We start from the raw sequence: 20,507 nt of genomic DNA on the forward strand, positions 1-20,507 counted from the left end.
TGGGGGTCTGGGTAACCTGTTCTAGTTGAAGGTGCCCCTGACCATGGCAGGAGGGTTGGAACCAGATGATCATTGAGGTCCCTGTCCAACCCAAATCATTCTATGATTCTTTGACTCCTGCTGAGCATTTGTCAAGGTTTGGAGTGCCAAGTGAGGCCTTCGATGTTGTCATTGTGCAAGGAGGGTTGTTTGTTGCAGCTCTCTGTGCTCAACTCCAGAGCCATAGGAGGATTTTCCCCCTCCCTGCCAGGTTCAGGCATCCAGGACACCCAGGAGGTGCACTTGCAACAGCAGAGGTGAGCTGGGAGGGGAAACCTCCTGCTGGGGAGCTGAGATGTTTTCCTTCCTGAGGGACTGGGGCCTTTCTATCACCTCTCCTGGGTCCGGGCAATGGCCATGTTGCTTCTTGCACTTGTAGAGTGAAACCTGCTGCTGCAATGCTGGTGAAAGGGAGCAACTCATAACCCCAGCTCCCCTCAGGCCACTGCAGAGAAGAACACGGCCACAGAGATGGACAACTGCTGTCCCATCTGCCTGGACAGCTGGAAGGAGGTCAGCTATATATTGCCATGCCTGCATCAGTTCTGTTACATCTGCATCTTGCAGTGGGCAGAGATCACACCCAAGTGCCCCCTCTGCAAGAGGAGGATTCTATCCATCTTGCACTCAGTGGGGACAGAAAATGACTACATGGAGCATGTCATTGCACTATCTGAGACACCATCTGTCATCATCCACCAGGCAAGAGGAGACCCCAGACACCTTGACCTCCATTTCTCTGGAGTATCCCAAACATGGGCTGCAGAAGGAGTGCCCAGGCATCCTGTGGGCAGTGTCCATCCTGGGGAATGGGTGGTACTTTTCCGAGACCACCCATTCCTCCTAGATACCCTAGTGCCCTGGGTCCGACCAAGGCTGAGGCAGATCTTCAGGAACAACTGGATGGAGGCAGACCTAGTGCAGGACATTGTCATGGACATCCTGACCAACCATGGAATTGATGAAGACCAGCTGGTCCAGATGCTGGGGGTCTTCCTCCAAAGCCACGCGGCACCATTCGTGCAACAACTTATGCGTATTGCTGTGCGATGGTGCAGCAGGGAGGGCTGCTGTCTGCTGGCCCACCAGCCCTGTCTCCCTGCCCAGGGCCTAGCCCTTTTGACAGCCCTGCAAGATGCACCATCAATGAGGTGCCCAACACCTCCTCCGCTGCCATGGATGGGGATTCCAGAAGCTACTGCTCTGTACCCATTACCATCACTGTGGGAGCAAGAAGAGCCCCAGGAGGAGCCAGAGGAGTCTGTTCCTGGATCCTCCACTTCAAAACAGGGCAGTGAACCCTCCCGTGAGGGGCCATGGTGACCCCTGAAAAGGCAGGCAAGTGGCCCTGGGGCCTCTCCAGGCACCCCTGCATCCGTGACTTTGGAGAATGCCTCAGGGGTTAGCCAAACTGGGACTGGGCCACCAGCTGGGGCATGCACCAAACCTCTAGGTCTCCCAGTCCCTCAGATCCAACTATCCACATAAAATGAATGCATGGAAACTTTAAAAAGTCTGTGTTATGAACAGGGCAGGTGGCATTGCTACCCTTCTTATTCTCCCCTCAGACAAGTGATGGCCAGTTCCAGGCCCATTCCTGTAGCTGGCCCCAGGGCAGATATTTCCAGCTGGGGGGTCTCCAGGTCCAGATTGTGCCCACCACTCATCACCCCAGGCTGCTCATGAGCTCTTCAATGCTAGCCTCTTCCCCCACATCCTGGTTCTCTGCTGTCCTACCAGCCTGTGCTGCCTGATGCAGCCTCACTACAGCCACAACCAATTTCCTCCTGCTGCCTGGAGTCACAACTTGGTGTTGCTCACCCCAGGGTTATACCCTGCCAAGGCCATAGCTCCAAGGAGTTCATCAAGGAGAAGTGCAAAGTTCTGCCCCTGGGAAGGGACAATGCCAGACCGGCACGTGTGTCAGGCTGCCCAGGTGGTGAGCAGCCAGAGAAAAGCAACCAAGCTGCCCTTAAGGACGCATTTTCCTCCCACTTGTCCAGATCCAGCCTCAGTGCTGGTATTTCTTCTGCTCTGCTTAGAGAGGGCCTCTCTGTGCCAGATGGAGGCCAAGCAGCTGAGGACTTTGTGTTTGTCTAGTTTGGAGAGAAAGAGGCTGAGGGGTGACTTCACTGCTCTCTACAGCTTCCTGAGGAGGAAAAGTGGCGAGGGGTTTGCTGATCTCTTCTCCCTGGGATCCAGTGACAGGACATGTGGGAATAGTTCAAAGCTGCAACAGGGGAGGGTTAGAGTGGACATAAGAAAATATTTCCTTACTGAGAGTGTGGTGAGACACTGAAACAGGCTCCCTGCTGGTCATGCCTTAACAGGAGGCATTTGGACAATGCCCTATATGATGGGCTTTAACTTCTGGTCAGCCCTGAAGTGGTGAGGCAGTGGGACTAGATGATCATTGTAGGTCCCTGATAACTGTAAATATTCTATTCTAATACCTGTCGATACCATCAAATAGGTGCTGTCTGCCCTCCTGTTTATTTTCAGTGGCACAAATTTTATTTCATGAAAGAAGCTAAAGTTTGCATTTCTTAAAGTAATCTCATTACACTTACAGAAAATGAGAAAATGTAAACAATTCCTTCCAGTCCCATGTAATACTGATAGTTCATACATATTGTCTGTTATATACTTGTGCAATATAGTTTTGCTTACATATATTTTTGATGTTTGCTTGTTCACATTTTTAACTATGAGGTTTTTTTAGAACATATGCCACCAAGTTTTTTATTGAGAATGAGAACTTTGAGGGCATGTATTGTCTATTCATGTGTAGAGTGTCAAGAACACAGAGAAAGGATAACAGTGTTCTGCTACAATGGCCCTCACTGCATTTTATCATCTTTGCAGCTATTTGGTGATAGACAATATTGTCCTTTGATATTTTCTGATTTTTATACAAACCATTAATATCTCAGCTTTCAGGGTTTCATAACACAACTGGCATGGAAATGAATACAGTATGTTCTCAGTATATTTATATACCAAATTTAAGAGAATTTTTGTAGGTCCAAATTGTTAGAAACTTGTTTAGTGTCATGCCTCAGAATGTAGACATAATGGATATTGATGCTGGCACATACGGGTAGTGGGGTACCCAGATTGTTTTACATGCGTAAGTTGTTAACTAAGATGCCCATTCAAGCATTTGCACATCCGAGAATAGCATGAAAAAGTTTAACAATTGGATAACGTTTTGAGTTGTGCATCGATTTGTAGGGGGCATGAGGGATGGTGGTGAAAAAATTGACCATGTTATCTGAATGTTGGTAGTATTAGATGGCCTTTTAGCTTCCTCAGAACGTTTGGGCTGATGCGGGCTTTTTCAGATAAGATCTCTTTCAGATGCTCTAGAAGCAGGAAGGATGCTTGCATGCAGGAGACAAACCCTCATCAAATCATGGCAGAGTTGTATGTCCTGCATTTGTTCTTCCCAAGCACTTCTGTTTGTAATCCTGTGGAGCTCCACAGTGTTTAAGGAGAAGGAATTACCATAACTCTAGTGACAGCCATTGTGATCAGCACACACGTAATAGCTGGTCAACTCATAAAAAACATGGATGCATTCCTACTGTTTTTTGGAGTCCTGAAATGAAACGTCTTCTGACACTTTCAAGCAAATAAACAGTATGTCTCTATTCTGACCTTTAGCTCCTAATTCACTAAGTCCTTCTACAGCTATCATTAAATAAGTCTGGCTGCCTTCTTTTTCGTAGTGACAAAGTTCTCTACAGCTCCAGTGATATGAATAAAGTGACTTATATAACACTGTTTTGTCATGAGAGTTAGCCTCAGAGGCAGAACAATCAGCAGGAGTCTGGGCCAGGAGGGAACTGTGAAGTGTCTATCCTGGTGATGTTACTCTGCTTGAGTGAGTCCTTCGTTGTACACAGAAAAAGTCTACTTTATCAAGGGAAGTAGAACTTAAAACTGAGTTAAAAGCCCTAGGATTCTGCCTACTGTTTTTAACTTTTGATTTGTCACTGTAATGGAACAATATGTGTTACTTGTTCTTATGCAAGAAATACCAAAAATTCTTTTGTTGTATTTTTGTAGTTACCAATCTTGTATTGTGCAATAAGCTATAAAAGTATTTTTAAAACAATATGGTAATAATAAAGGCCATATTAATTGGATTCTCTCAGTTTCCTGCTAAATTCATTGTACACAGTTTTCAACAGCATGTTTATGTACTAACAAGTAGAAAAGATTTTTAGAAGTTGGTGTTTTAACCAAACTTCAGGAATGTGTTTATTGCACAATTTTGCATTTAAGTTCAACAGATGCATTTTTGGTCTCATAAGCTGCTCAAATAGACATTAGGGAGAAAATAATGAGAGAACAATAATCAGGAATTGTCAGTTACCTGTCTCCTATTCATGAACAAGGGGATATTTGGCTGTACAGAATACTAATAAAATTTAAATATCACATGCAATATATAACTTTTACTGAAGGCAGAAAGTTGAGAGTATTCAGAAAATCATGTTTGGGCTCAGTATATGTATGGGAATTTCACTTCTCTATCAAAATATTGGCATTGATAGAACATGAGGCTATATTACTGTGTTTATACATAATTAAGTTAGGCAAATTTAACAAAGGAGCTGTATTCACACTTCACAGTGTTAATTAGCCACTAGTTGATATCACTAGGAAAAAGTTTATCTTGCTATTTAACAGTCATTTTTCAGACTTTTCTTAAAACTTTCCATGCAACCCTTCACACTAACAATTATCATAAATGAGAATTTATATTAAGTCTCAAAGTTACCAGTTTCTGCATGTGGCCTTCCTTAACATTTGCATTTGAAGACAGACTAAATCGAGAAAGATTCCCCTTTTGCCATGTTTCATGTTGTTTTGTCAGTTACTTGCTGAGTTTACAAGAGTTTTTTTAAGTTAGAGGATGTTATGCCTGTTTATACACACTTAGATAAAGCCCATTTTTTGCTCAAAACCAACCTTCTGATGTCCAACTGAGAGATTAGATGACCAGCCAAGGATACTCTTTCCATGGAGGCTGATTGTTTCCTGCAGTGCCAGGAAGGCAGGTTGGAAGAGCACAGCTATCTGGTCCTACGCTTACATAACCATGTATCAGCTGAAGGCTGGAGCAGGGCAGTCCCACTGCATCTCTCCCTCCCCGCCCCACAGGGTGACACTCCATCTTTCCCATTTCACACCCCAAGGGGAAGCAGGCTGAAGATGGGCAAGGAGAGTGAGGGCTCTGGGTGAGGAGCCCATCTACACAACAGTTACTGCAGCTGAGGGGTTCAGGGCTGGCAACTGTAGCCAATAGTGGGGCTTTGCATGTACCACCCACACTCCTGCAGTTTGTACCTTTAACAGGTATGTGAAAGATATTCCAGGTGTTAGATGGAGAAACAGCAACTTCAGCACAGGAAGATTTGTCATCATCTTAAGTTAATGCCCCTGTGTTAGACTATGACGATGAACGTAATAGAAAAGCATGTTGTAGGTTAGATCTGGTTTTGAACAAAAGACAAATTATTTATTTCTTTCTTCAAATGAAGCATAACACTAAGGTATAAAGGGAGTATAAATAACATCTGATTGTGCTCCTAAGCTCCATGCTATAACTTTCTTGCAATGACATCCTTCAACAAATTAACTACATCATTACTGTTAAGTATTAATTGCACAAAACAGATACACAAAATATATAATGAGCTAGAAAGAGGACAACATTCTTCCATTATGACAAACAATTCTAACAAGAAATGGAAAAGAAAACCAATAGATCTAGGCATACACTGATGGCAACACTGAGAGTTTTAAGTCCTCTCTTTGAACACATTACATGTGATAAATAATATGCAAAATATTTAAAGAATTTTATTGTTGCTTACAGAAGATACTTAGCAAGCAAGGAGACAGTAGCAATCACTGCCTCATGTCTCATATCCCCATCATTCAATGCAAATTTTTACATTTCATGCAATAATCCTGAGCTTATTTTCAGTAACATTGAAATGTCATCTATGTTAATTACCAAATACATACAGAGCCCAGCTATGGGGTCTATTGTATTATTAAGGCATGAAAAAAGAATAGCAGTTTATCAACTCTGAATGCCACAAATACAGCACAGCAGTTAGAAGGCTCAAAAAAGCTCAGAAAGTACCAGTGATTTCTGTGCAAAGGTCCTCCCAGAACACAACTAAATCATCAGCTCCTGAAAAGGCACAGAATCAAATCCTGTCCTCACTGACATCAGGGAGTTCTGCCATTGCCTTGACTGCTGGACCAAGCTTCAGAGCTATCAGGAGTGACTCAGACTCCATATCCCCAAAAAATTGACAAACTTCCTCTCACTCAAGTCAAGTATGAATTTAAAAAAACAATACCTACATATTGTTTTGTTCATTAGTATTTTAAGCCTATGGAAAGGTTCAATTCATTATACAGTATGGCAATTAATAAAAAGCCTTTTCAGGAAAAGCTTATCTGTTAGTCTGATTTATTAGTATGCTAAAAGAAGGGGGAAGTATCATGAAAAGAACCTCTGCCAAGTTTATGCTCTATTTATAAATTATTTTTAATTTTAAAATGGAAGATTTTGGTAAGCCAAACCAAGGATATGTGATACAATTCTAGACTCCATGGTTCAATGGCTCTTCTGAAAGACAAAGAGCACCACAGCCCTGTCCAGTCATTGAGTGAAGAACTCATCATCTGCATAAGTTGTAAGGGGCTAGCAGTGTCTAGCTTGTGTAGTTCATCACATAGTCTCTATTCTACATTTGAGAAGTTCTTGCAAAATGCCCTTTAGCAAGCCAGGGTATTCCAGTTCAGTTAATTAAGCCATTGAAACCAGGGACAAATTGCTGGCAAGACTTCATGCATAATTGCATTATGTCCCATTCTGGGAACTAAAATAGCAGATGATCTCCTCTAACTCTGCAACTGCTATTGCCTAGCCTTTGTGTAAGTATTTACCTAGCTGAGCTCAGAGTTTACAAATCCAGTAGCCTTATACCTCATCTACAGGCGGCCCACGGTCTGACATGGACAGAATGCTGGTATGCAAGAGGGGTGGACTTTCCATGCCTGCACCCCTTGCAGATGCAAGCCACCCCTTGGCAGAGATGGTGCTGTCCAATTCTGTCACTGCAAGGCTCTGAAAACTTTGCAGATGCACAAATCTGACTTAACTAATTTCACCTAAAACACCAAGTTATAATATTGAAAAATTGTTTGTCACACTAAAACATTCAGGAAACTCATTACTGTCTCATTTGAGATTGAAGGAGAAAAAAAGGTTGTTGATATTAGTTACTGGGTTAGAATTTGCAGGGGTTTTGGTTAATTTCTACTAACAAATAAGTTAAAGAAGGCTAAGGCTATAAATTGGTACTGTTTCATTTATAAATATTCACTTCTCTTCTAAAAAACATGTTAAGGAAAAAGGTGGCCAGAAGGATCACACATGTTGTAAATTGTAATTTGGTTGTTAGGCTGTAAAAACCAAAAATGTAAGTGAAGTTGAGCACAGTGTAAGAAAAAACCCAGTTTTTAACTAACAACTTATTTACAAGTTCATAAAATCAACTGAACTGGAGTAGATGTTCTATGTTTGTCACCAATATTTTATTGTAACTGGTAACTTGCACGCTTTGTAGTAGAACAAAAAGAAATTAAAGTTCACTATATACAGCCTTTGTACAGGCTACTTGACTATACTCAAGGCATAGTGATCATAGCACAACCTAGTCTTCATAATAATTTGTGCACAAAAAGACACCAATCAGACATTATGTGAACATTACAGTGAAATGACATCACAAGTCCAGTGAAAATTCAGCATCATACAAAACATATTGATCTACTGCAAATGACATCCTTTAAAACAATAAGCCTTTATTCAGTAGTAAATTAACCAGAGTCTGATGCAGAGATTTGTGTAGTTATAAGTCTTTTAAGTGAAGCAACCTCTGCAGATAAGTTTGCTATGCCCTGCTTCAAATAGAGGTTCTCTGACTCTGAGACATTGTAGATATTGTCTTTTATTTCAACAACTCCAGTTTTGCAACCGCTCTGAATTTTAACGTTGAGCTCCTTCTGATGCCAGAGTTCTGGTTTAAGTGACCAGTCTTGGATATTAGTCACTTGAACCGAGAAAGGAGTGTGAGAAGAATGCACCAAGTTTTGCGCACCATGTTTTTCAAGCTCAAAATGTCTTTTTGAGGACATGTCAATGGGTGACGACAACTTCTGCGTTGCATCATAGTCATTATCCATTGCTTCCACTTTAACTTGCATGGCTTTGGCTTTGATTCGAAGCTTGTGAGGCAAAGCTGAAGAATTCACTTCTGGAACTTTAACTGTTGCATGAACATTTTTATGTTCAACTGGAGAATGAATTGGACCCTTAGGAACCTGCTGTTCGTCTTCTCCATCAGATGACTTTCCAACTACACCATCATCAGTTTCTGATGTTCTTGGGGAATTACTGGAGGACCTATTAACTTGCAAGAGAGGAGGAGAATGTGAGTACACATTAAAGGTAGCTCCCATGTAGTTTGGATATATGGATGCTTTATATGAACCTCTGTCATCTCTTGGCTCTCTCTCTAATTCCATGGGCTCCTGCTTTATAATCTGGAACTTATTTTCGGGACTTCTACAGTTGCTTTGTATACGACTTGGTTGGGTATGCTCTACAGTTGATGTTTCAGATACATCAGACATTGAGCTTTGAGGAGAATGTTTAATGACAGAAATACAACTGCTACCAACTATAGATGGTTCATGTTCATCTACAAATGAGTTAATATTTGATTTGGAACTCTGATAATCTTGAAAATACACAGTTGTTGAGCTACTGAGTTTCTGTATCTCTTGGGCATAGGCTGCAGAACTAATTAAACCAAACTTTAACTTCAACGAAAGCAGCTCTGCCTTCAAAGTGGCATTCTCTTCTCCCAGTGCAATTAGTTTGTTCTCTAAGACAAGGTCATTCAGTCGTCGCTTTTCACGAGATCTTTTGGCAGCTTCATTATTTTTCCGCCTTTTCTCCCAATACATAGCATCTTTCTTTTCATCTGGAATGAATTCTCGCTTTCTCCGGCAAGCTGAAGATTTGCTCTTTCCACTACTTGCTTCAGTAAGAAGTATATCTTCATTTGTAGACAATTCTTCAGATACTTCTGCTAAGGTCGACTTAAGTACCATGATTTTGTCCACGTTGCTGCTTGTGTCAACAGGTCCATGCTCCTTTTTAAGGGTCTGCATTTTTCTCAGCTGCATCAGAAACAATTTGTAGAAGATCTACAGTATGCAACGGAGCAAGCTATCTCCGCAGTACTTCTCACTCCACAACTCGATAAATACAGTAATTTTAAATCCACGCACATTCTTCCTTTTCTTTCATAATATCAGACAGAAGTTCCGTCTAGAACAAAATTTCTTAGTAGATTCAATGGGAATCTTCTTAAAAACCTGAAATAGAGAGAGAATTTTATTACTATTTAGGAATTGCTAGACACGCAAAAGTAGCTTTTGACAATAGTTTAAATCCAGCATTTGGTTCGTTAAACCTGCTGCAATATGAAGACCGCTCAACACTGAAACAACTGATATTCTAAATTTCATGATATACCTAGAGGTAGCAGATTTGCTTCCAAAACAAATATTATATGATCCAAGGAAAAATCAATTCAAAAATATTTGAGTTTTGACCCTACAGTAGTGCTGTCACAGACCCTTCCATGATATTGCCAGCCAAACTAAAACCACCAACACTTAACACTGTACGACACCAAGCACGTTGATGAGCAGCACTGCAAAGTATCCTGTTCCACATTAAAGCATCTCTTCTGAAAACAGGTGTGGTGTATGACTTAGAAATGCAATATATTTGGATCCTTCATGGATTAAAAATAACATAAGCTGATTTTGAGAAGCTGGATGACTTTCTATTGTCTTAAAATACCACCACTATCCATTATATCTATTAAGCATTGTATCCATCATAGTAATTCAAACTAGCAAGTTCACACACATCATTTGGGCAAGTACCTAATGATTAAAAAATATTGACAAAAAATTGTAATTTTCTCTTACATCTTACAAAAAACCCTTTAAAATCAGTATTGAAAAAAACCATTTAATTAGAAACTTGCATTTGACAAATAGTCTTATTATGTCAAAGTTTAATACCATTGAGGCATGGGCACCTCCACTAAACAGTATTTTCATTGAAGTAAAAGTTTAGACCCAGAAGTCTTACCATTAACAAAGAAAAACTAGCTTAACCTTTAGCTTCAGAGATTTTAATCATTAAATTTGAACTTCAATTGGCCTTTGTTTTATTTAGCCCCTTTTAATGCAAAAATATTTTTTCTCCTAAGATCATTTGGTCTTGATCTTAGACACAGCTTCTCAGTATATCATTTTCCACAGTCAGTTATGTTCCTGGTAAAATGAATGTAGTATGCCAAGTGCTTTTATAGAACTGACTATTGAGTCAGCAATCATTCTTGTCTGTACAACCCAAAAAAAAAAAAGAAAAAAAAATTAAATAATCAGCCACTTCAGATTAATGTCTCTATTTACTGGGACTGTTTTTACAATGACTAATGAAACTAATTTTAACATTAGCAGTCAAGAAAGTTATAAAAGAATTAATGAATTGTATTCTGCCAGTTTCTCTTGTCTTTTCCAGAAGGCGAAGTGGAATGAGTGATGTAGTAACAATTAAGCAGGGTCATAAAGACCAAGGTTTCAAGCTGGGTTCTGTGCCATCAAACCATGCCAACTCTTCTGTCATGAAAAAATTAACACATTTAATAGAACAACTAAGTAGAATTTCCTAAAATTCATGGTTAATTACTGACATGTAACTATTTGTCTTCGATAATACAGCCCTAATGAAAAATAGTTAGAAGTCAGCCACACCAAAGACAGCTTCTAATATTTTAGTGGAAAAGCAGCACCACAAATTGCCATGCTTGAAAAGAAGAAATATACCTCTAATACACAAGCAGTTACATAGTTAGACCCTGATCCAAAATTCTAAGTGGAGTCAAAAGGGAGCTTTCTGTCAAGATAGACAAGAGCTGGATCAGGTTCAAAACAAAAAAAATGAACTCGACAGCAAAGCAACATCTGTGTGTCCAAATTTTCAGTACAGTTTGATTTGCTGAAGTACATGTATAGATATTTTGTCCATTTTACTGATACATGTAATCAATTATTTAATTGATATGTATACAATTTTAACCCTAGTGCAACTCAACACTTCAAAAATCATTGCTGAAAGTGTAAAACAAACAAAAAAAAAAGACCACTTGACCTTTTGTCATATGAGTAGAATATTCAGTCTCTGTAACATCATTTTACGTTAACAGAATACTGTGACTTTGTTTCATTATCCTGTGGAACTGGGAGCAGACATTTGCGGATCAGTAATATCTTGATACACTGCAATCATTGTATTCAGTTGTACCAGTAGCAAACACCTTCCATGGCACGCAGCAGGAAATAGTGTATCATGTACTGAATACGTATGAAATCATCACTCGTCTCTTAGCATCTGTATCTCTGCCAACTCTCACCTAAGCAAAAAGTGTTCAAAACAACTTCTGTGAAATTTCATGTCCTGACCAATTCAGAGCTCTTATGGAACAATACTAGAGAGCTACACTTAAACCCAAATGTTTGTTCTCCCAGAAAACACTCATGAATATGCATACATCATCACTATTATTACACTACATATATATGTATATTCCATATACCCTAGAACATCTATACTTGCTTGAATTGGTAGCAACAGCAAGGAAGTACTTATAGAACCACTGGATATTTTAGAAGAACAAAACCATGCCTACACAGATTTAATACCTTTTTTCTCCCTATAATATTCCCATCTTTTATTTCAACATGATATAAAAGCAATGTTTAGTCTTGAACAAGACTGTATTAGGATGAGAATTCAGACTGTGTCTTCCTGTATGGTGCCCAGCTCAAAGTTATTCCACTTCAGTGTTTGTCCAACATTGTGGTCTAGGAAAAATACTGATAAATGGTAATAATAATTAGCAAAAAGTTTTTAGACTGTGGATTGATTTTTTTCCTAAATGAATGTAGACTAATGACATAGTTCATCAATAGGACCATACTGATGGATAAAAACTCGGCTGCATGTCCAAATATCCACCTGCAAACCTAACACTGGTACTGAGCTGCACTTAGCCCAATAACCTGCAGAGTTCATGTGCCTTGTACCATAGGACATCTGCAGATTGTACACTGGAATGGCCAATCTGCTCACTGTAGCACTATTAACTCCCGTTCTGGCCAGTCTCCCTCCTGTACACATTGTTCCTGGCACAAACAGACAGAACTTAAGTAGCATGCAATCTACAGCAAATATTAAGCATGTATCAAAATGACCGTGTTTTTGCACGCAATATTCAACTTTGCTCTCTGCCAGAGTCCATCAGTAAAGCTGTCGAGACAGACATGTAACCCACTGACATAGTCATATGGGTTTGCTATCCATGCAGTTAGACCTAATACTATTACTTTAGTGAATTAACAAAACAACAATAGATCTTTAACTCTTTCTATATTGCTCGAGCACTTTTATTATGGTAACTGGAATTGTGGCTTTACAAACAGGAGTCAAAACCCTTGTTTATGAATACTTCTACATGTGGATCAGCCCAGTGCTGAGTCTGTAAACAAATTAAATTCCATCTGATAAAAATGGCAACATGCCTTCAATGGAACCAGCCATTTCACTTCACTTTACTTGCATTTTATAATTCCACTGGAAAACATGAGTATTTACACATAAATTAATGAACTGTAATGATTCCTCTGACTACATTTCAAATTCCAATATTTTCCCTTATGACTAATTTTTCAATTGCTTTATCACTCCCTCATAAAGTGTAATAAAACCAACATTTGGTTGGTTGATGTTAATGGCATTGAGTGCCAATTCTACAATGTAATAACACTCGACCCTATTAACTTAATTACAGAGCCAGTCTTGCTCCCACAGCAATTTTGCCATTGGCTTCAACAGAAGCAGAATACAATCCCAGATCCAAGTATTAATGAGACTGTTGTATAGGACTCATGCTAGTGAAGCAAAAAATTATGTATGCAGAAATCACAAAAAATTAATTTATTTGTGGGACTTAAAAAAAATACTGAAGTGACAACATAGCACATTCAAGATCTGATCCTGGGGATTTTTGTATTCTCACTGTAATAATAACTGAAAGGTCTCAAAGGTTGCAGGACAGGGCCACAGTCTTTCTTCTGTGTAATTTAATTACATAAGTCATGTCTGCTTTAGGGAATGCATGTGGACCTCGTCATGTACCTAAGCTTCCCCATAGAATAACTGCACGTTTTTATTTATACTTAGCAAAATAATTCATGCCATTTCTAAGCATAATCTTTCAAACATATCCTAGGATAAAATGACTGTTTTAATTCTACAGCTCTAGCGTTTTGATAGTGATACTATCAAACTAAATGAAATCCCATTTCTAGCATTGGATGCTCAAACACAATTCAAGTTTGTATCATTGTGTCTATGAAAAAAATATATATCAGTCCTTTAAAAAATGGAATAAAAATTAGGTATAGCTTCTTGTTTTAGAAAAAAACCACATGCCTCTATCATCACCACCACTATTTGGCACACTCTAGAAAAACAATTGAGCTCGTATTGATGTCTCTGCTTACTTTTAGTTGCTGTTGTCCATGTTTTGAATAGGTATCATTAATTATATTACTGCCACCATTCTGCCAGAGTTTATCAATTTTGAAAATCTGGCTACATACCAGATGAGCTGCTATAGAAGTTCTTTATAGATTCCACAGTCACCAGTTTGCATTCCAAATTTTGAAAAACTGAAAGATACACTTTGCACTTTATCTTCTGAAGTGTTCTAAAAGCAGTTGTTATCTATCTCACTACTTTTATGAGGCACAGAAAAAACATCATTCTCATTGCACACGTGGGACAGGAAGCTGAGTTTAAGCTCAGGTGGCACATGCACAGCCTCCCTAAACACTGCTGAAAAATTTTGGAGTTACTCTACCTCTACTGCTTTCCACAGACAAAAATTATGCCACAAAATTCTGCACCTATGATTAGGTCCATTGTAATTCAGAAATCCTCTCCAACAGAGAGGATTTCCAATCTCCACTGAAATCCTTCAACATACTTCTTCTTGCCCTTTACTGACAACAGTTCGTAAGTTTATGTTCCTGTTGAAGAAAAGGAATGCTGACTACTCTGGAAGAGTGATATCCCTGGGACAGATTTGTGGGCCAGAGGGTAGAACAAATGAAGCTAAAACTTCTTGAAAAAACCTAGGTGACTGCATTTTATGCTATGATGGACAGGTTATCCACGGTCACAAAGGGGAAAAGCATTTACAATACAAACATTACCACCAATTTCTGCTGTTACATAGTAACACACATAAGGACCATTAATATGCTACAACAACATGGAGCAATGCACAACTATTGATCCTGTACACAGTGTCTTTTTCCTACAACTTCATGGACATCTTAAGTGCTTACTGTTTCAGGACCAATGTGTAATTAGGTCAGTGGAACACTGATGATGATAGCTTTGTACAAGATGACCCACTTTTGCTAAAATGTTGATCGTGTTATTGAAAGAAAAAAATGGAATATGTCCACAAAATATATTCCATTGGGCCCATCAGAAATCATTTATTATGACACTGTTCAATCAAATTTAAGAAAAGATGAGTAGGATTATCATGGAACTTGAAATACTATTGCAAATTCATATTACCTGACTCCACATTGTACCCACAAAGCTGATGTCAATATCTAATTTTTACAAAAGGCTTTCGTTGTTAGAAAAATTACTTAAGTTACTGTTTATCTTAACTACAAATTAACTCTTTAAAGTGCAGCCTGCTTACCAAAGGTAAATTACACAAATACAATTAGTATTTGGAGAGCACAAAACATATGTTAAGGGTAGCTGTTGTTCAAAAAAAGTCAGTCAAGCTCAATAGGTGCAAATTTGCCCCATGTTTTCTTCCATTTCCTTATGAAGCCAGTATGATTCTGCTAGATCTGTTCATTTTTCCCAAAACAAGGTCTGGTTTAAATGGTGAAAAACAAGATCTAGGTATATTACTAATTGCACCAGGAAAAAATTTAAAACTGAGAAGGAAATATATATATAGTAAATATTTAATTTCATATATATAATATGTATAGTATGCACATGTAAATATGCAATTTAATAAATATCATATCACTTTCCAGTATTTTTAATAAAACCTCAAGAGAAACAACTGTTACTGAAGTTACAGTTCTATGACTGTGTGTTTCTCATTTCAGTAGCTACTTGACAGCAGGAAGAACTAGACTGCAAAAAGCTATAACTTAATAGCAACCATGTTCTGGAAATACAACCTCATGTTTCCCTTAGTTACAAACCATAAAAAAAAAAAGGCCCACAAAATCAAATATTAATTATTCTGACAACAAATAGCTTTCTATTATTGAACTGTGTTCTTAAAATGCCAAGCATGGAGCAGACCTTCAGCTGACCTAAATTTATATGGTTCTATTTAAAGGCAGCAGAATTATGTCAATTAATCCCAGCTGATGCTCTAAACATGCATCTTGTTATATAACAACTGAAGTAAATATTAAAAAAAAACCACTGGCTGTAAAATGTTATCTACCACTCACTGCAAACAGAGCAGAGGAATAGCAATCTTTAGAGCTCCAATTCTGTGAGATGGTCCAGACCACTGCCCATGCTGAGCATTATTTTCTTTGGTGGGTTGCATTCCACTTGTAAAAAGAAGTCTTGCAGCACTGGCACCTATATTGTCAGCTGTTGTGCAGACACCTCTGTAGCAAAAACTGGTTAATCATTCAAATATTGCAGGACAGACTGAAAATTACACCAAGGTGGAGCAACTCAAGAGAGAGAAAAAAGCCATGTCCTAAATAAGGCATTCTTTCTGATAGAATATAGATTTATTTAATATCTGTAATGAAATTCAATCTCATAGTATGCTGTTTTGGACATGGACCAATTCAACAAGTGTATCAGGAAAAAACAGGGTATCTAAGGTGGCTTTAAATTAATTTCAGATCTACCTTCTAATACAGTTTTTTAGTAATGTTGCTTCTATCCCATTTTTAGTCAAGACCAAGTATTCCCTTGCTTACACAATCTTATTTTTGACAGTCATGCTTATCATCAGTATTAGACAGCTACATTATCTTGTAGCTACTAAAAAAATATTTTCAAATACAGTAAGGTAATGATTTAATACTGTAAAATACTAACACAGAAATCAATTGTCATTTTCTTTTAGAATGGACTGCAGGAACTGGCCATCTATTTGCATTTTTTTTCTATTACATAGCCTAAGCACATTTATATCTCATAACTGGCTGTAATGATCATGGCAAGGTCACCTAGAAGAGTCAATTAAGCTGATGAGTCAGATACATTGCTTAACAGTGTGTAATAAGACTTAAACAGAGGATTTTATTGTTCATATTATTGCATCACAGTGATGTTATAACAGCAGCAAGATTGCCGTCTGGAAAAAAACTATTGCATAAGGATAGTTTGCATAACTATTTGTTAAAATAAGTCAATTTAAAATGAGTTAAAGGTTTATTTAATTTAAGAGTTTTATTTCAAGATAAAGGATTGGGGAAAAGCAGCATGGTACTGATATCTTCCTTAGACTCTATTTCAACAGAAGGAATGTCTGTATGTTCTACAAATTTCATCCAAAATAAGGCAAATACTGTTCCTTCTTAAAATGAGATAATCTGTGTGGAGGTCATGTAAGTTCATAGTGCCCATGCAAAGACTCTTAGCTTTTTGACACCTTCACATCAGTTTCTTAAAAACAAACAAACAAAAAACCCAAACAAACAAACAAAAAAAAGTCCTCCCCAAACCCCAAAAGAAAATGCAAACCAACCCCTACCAAAACAGCAGAAACTTGAGGCTTTGCATGCAAATCCAGGAAGCTGGATATTTTAAAAGCTAGTTAAGAGTCCTTTGGAGCATGAGTTAAAAATATAAAGTAAATGAAAGTGGAGGCAGAATATTCCAAAGCATGTTAGCACTTTAACAGTCAAAGACATCTGTAATTTGAGAACTTTTGTAACAATAACTGTTACTGCCAATGTTATTAACGATCCTTAATCAGTAGTCCTTGATCTTATTGGTTTAAATCATGTCTTTGGGCCAAAAAACCAAATCCTTATTCATTCAAGTTTCCCATCAAAGTCAACATTTTGATTGAATAAGGACCATAAAAGCGATGCACGTGCAATATTTTAAACGAGGCTCTGGATTTAGTTAATTACTGAGGAGGGCAAAGATAACTCAAAGTAGGTTACATACACACTGGAGCAAACATAACGAAACTGAGTGCAATCATTCACGTTACAAGGACAATGAAAAAAAATAGGGTTGTTTTTAGCACACCAGTAACTCCAAAAGAGCCCACTATCAAGGCTGTACTTGCCCCCAACAATCAAGTAGCAGAAAAGTTTATGCAGTTACCAAGAATATTACATTTTTAAAATACTTCGCTGCGACTTCCTGCAGCAGGTACAACGAACATAAAGCCCGTGGTTGGGGTACTTAGCTGGGAGGTTTTTGGTCAGAAGCACAGGGATGTTGATTTGATCTATTCGAGAACCGTTTCAGCCACCAAAAAATTAAAAAAAAAAAAATTAAAAAAAATAAAAATCACCTCATATTGAAAGATAAGTTATAGCTAGCAACTTTCAAGCTATACTCCCGTCGAGGACACAGCACAAGCTGGCCCCGGAATACAAAACATACAGCCACTGCGACGCCGAAGTGACTTGGGGAAAAAAATCACAGAATTGGGCAATGATGATGATTTCCTTTTCTTTCTCCCCCCCCCCCCCCCCCCCCCTTTATGATGTTGTTGTCGCTCGTTACGTAAGAAACGAACGAAAACGCCCATCTCGTGCCTACCTGCGAGGGCCTTTGTCTGACGATCCCTGCCTGCAGGCGACGGTGGGACTAGGGGGGTGATGGGCAGCGGGGTGGGGAAGCTCCGCGGGGCGCGGTGCGGGGCCGAGCTGCGGGGAGGCGGCGGCCGCCGCCTCCCCGCAGCTCGGCCCCACACCGCGCCCCGCCACAAAGGCTGCCCGGCTCGGCCCCGCGGCCCCCTACGTGACCGGCGGCGCATGGCCCCGGCCCGCTCGGCCCCGCCGCTATCAGCCCGCCGCCCCCCCCGCCGCCGCCGCCCCAGCCCAGAACAAAGGGCTGAAGGGGAGCGCCAGCGCCCCCAGCTCTCGCTCGCCCGCCGCCGCCGCGCCCCGCCGGCCGCCGGGGAAGGGAGGCAGCGACGACCCCCGCGAGCCTCAGGGAGGGGGAAGGTGGGCGAGGAGGAATCGTCGGGCTCCGCTCCCCCGCCCGCCGGGTCTGTCACACTGACCTAGTACCGGCGGCCGCCCCCGGAGCCCGGCTCCGCTGCCCCAGGGGGGACGGCGGCACCTGGCCCCCAGCCCGTCAGGGCACGGCCGGGACGGTTGTTCCGCTCCCGTCCAGCGCGGCTGAGATATCCTGTAAACGCCTATCTTCCTTAAATTAAGCTGTTCCCGTTTGTTTTGGTTTGGTTTGTTGGTTTGTCGTTTCATTTTTTTGAATTATTTTTCTTCCCCCCCCCCCCCCCCCCCCCCCACTGAGATACCGTACCGGAGAGATGGCACGGCGTCTGGGCGAAACGCCTTCCCTAAAAATACAGCCTGATCTAAAACGCCTCTGAAGGCGTGGAGTTAAAAATCCGAGCAAATGCCTCGAACGTCTTACACACGCACGGCTCTGGAGAAAAGACCAGAAATAGCACATGAAGCCACAATTGCTAAAACGCGAAGGGGCTAAATATAGACCCAACACAAATCTCGTTTTAAGGCACCCGGCACGCAGCCGGCGAGCGCGCCTCGCCTCCCCACTTACCCAGTTGTCTACTTCCCTTAATAAACACACTTTAACAAAACCTGTTACAGTTACGGGCTTGGGGGGCTTTTTTTTTTTTTTCTTTTGGGGGGGGGGGGGAGATTGTCCTAGTTTCTTTGTAGGGAGATTATAAAATCGCGTAATTAGCTCCCTCTTCCCAGCCCGGCTGCCAGCAAATTTTGTGGTTACATAATGCAACATTTCCAGGAACTATTATGCGCTCGGTCCCGCAGCGCCTAAAAAACAGCGACAAAAAGTGACGGAAAGGGCTGGCTGACACAACCGCAGCCCCGGTCCCGGGCCGCTGCCATTGATCCCGATTGCCTGCGGGCAACATGCCCCTACGACGCCCGAGAGACGGCTGGGTCTGGCCGGCGGGCTCCGGCAGCAACTCCCGGTGGTTTTGTGGCCGAGGCACGGCTGGCGCTGCCCGGGACCCAGCCCTCCGCCCCGCACGGCGTCCGCCGCGGCAGCTCCGCTCCCCGCCAGCACATTATTCAACGCGGGAGAGCCGCTCCGGCGGCTCTGCCCGGGGTTCGCTGCGGGGACTCGCGGGGGGCAGCGCGGCACGCTAGGAACGAGCACGCTCCGCCAGGGAAAGCCGTCGGCCGGCATCTCCCGGGCTTGCCTCCCGCGCTGCCACCACTCCGCCGAGCCGCCCGCCGCCGCGCAGAGCGCGGACCCCTCCCCGCCCGGGGCGGCCGGAGCCGGCTGGGCTCGCCTTAAGCAACAGCCGACCCCCGCCCGAAGCTACAGCGAAGCACCGGGCGGGCACCCCAACTTTGTACGCGCGCCTTCCTTCCTACCTGCAGCGCACCGCGGAGCGCCGAGCATCCCCCGCCCCGCTCGGGCGAGGCGGGCGGCGGTGCGGTGCGACGCGGAGCGGGCGCGGTGCTGTGCCGCGCCGTGCGGGCGCAGCGGAGCGGCGGGCGGGAGCGCGCGGCGGTGGCGCGGAGGGATGTGTGTTAGTAGGTCAGGGCTGCGCGGCGCGGGGCTCATAGCCCGCATGCCGGCCGCGCCGCGCCGTGACTGGCGGCCGCGTCCGGCCAATCGGCGCCGGCCGCCGCCGGAGGGCGGCCAATGGGAGCGCTCGGGGGCGGGGCGGGGCGGCGCGCGGGGCGGCGCGCGGTACAGTAGGTCTGTGTGCTGCGATTGCATAACCGCCGGCGGGGGCGGGGGGGCGGCGCGGGGGGTGCCCGCGCTTACGTAACCGGCGCGGCGGCAGCGCGCTGGGGGGCGCTCGGCCCGCGCAGCCTCCGCCCGCTGGGGCGCGGCGGCTCCGCTCCGGCGCGGCGGGGCCCGAGCGCCGCCTCCCCGCCCCGCGCTGCCGCCTCGGCTCCCGCCGCGGTGCCGGGGTGCGCGGCGTTAGCGGGGCGTGTCTGCGCGGCGTGTGGGAACCGAACCCTCGGCCCCGCCGTCCCCGCTATGA

General features: G+C 42.3%; 1 protein-coding gene across 6 annotated transcripts; it reads right to left on the reverse strand.

Annotated features, from left to right (window-relative positions):
- Positions 1 to 5,530: 5,530 nt before the first annotated feature.
- On the reverse strand, positions 5,531 to 20,025 carry NFIL3 (nuclear factor, interleukin 3 regulated). 6 transcript variants are annotated; one of them, XM_082301635.1, is made up of 3 exons: positions 18,092 to 18,124; positions 17,660 to 17,774; positions 5,531 to 9,519 (listed from the first exon to the last, which is right to left on the reverse strand). In XM_082301635.1, the coding sequence occupies exon 3, from the start codon at positions 9,325 to 9,327 to the stop codon at positions 7,954 to 7,956; it is 1,374 nt and encodes a 457-aa protein (XP_082157761.1). In that variant the 5' UTR covers positions 9,328 to 9,519; positions 17,660 to 17,774; positions 18,092 to 18,124; the 3' UTR covers positions 5,531 to 7,953. The 6 variants fall into 6 exon arrangements, with proteins under 6 accessions (XP_082157761.1, XP_082157759.1, XP_082157762.1 ...); XM_082301633.1 differs by lacking the exons at positions 17,660 to 17,774; positions 18,092 to 18,124 and adding an exon at positions 19,885 to 20,025; XM_082301636.1 differs by lacking the exons at positions 17,660 to 17,774; positions 18,092 to 18,124 and adding an exon at positions 18,818 to 18,947.
- Positions 20,026 to 20,507: the final 482 nt, after the last annotated feature.

The sequence above is a fragment of the Coloeus monedula genome (genome assembly GCF_965178545.1).
Source record: "Coloeus monedula genome assembly, chromosome: Z".
NCBI classification, from domain to species: Eukaryota; Metazoa; Chordata; class Aves; order Passeriformes; family Corvidae; genus Coloeus; species Coloeus monedula.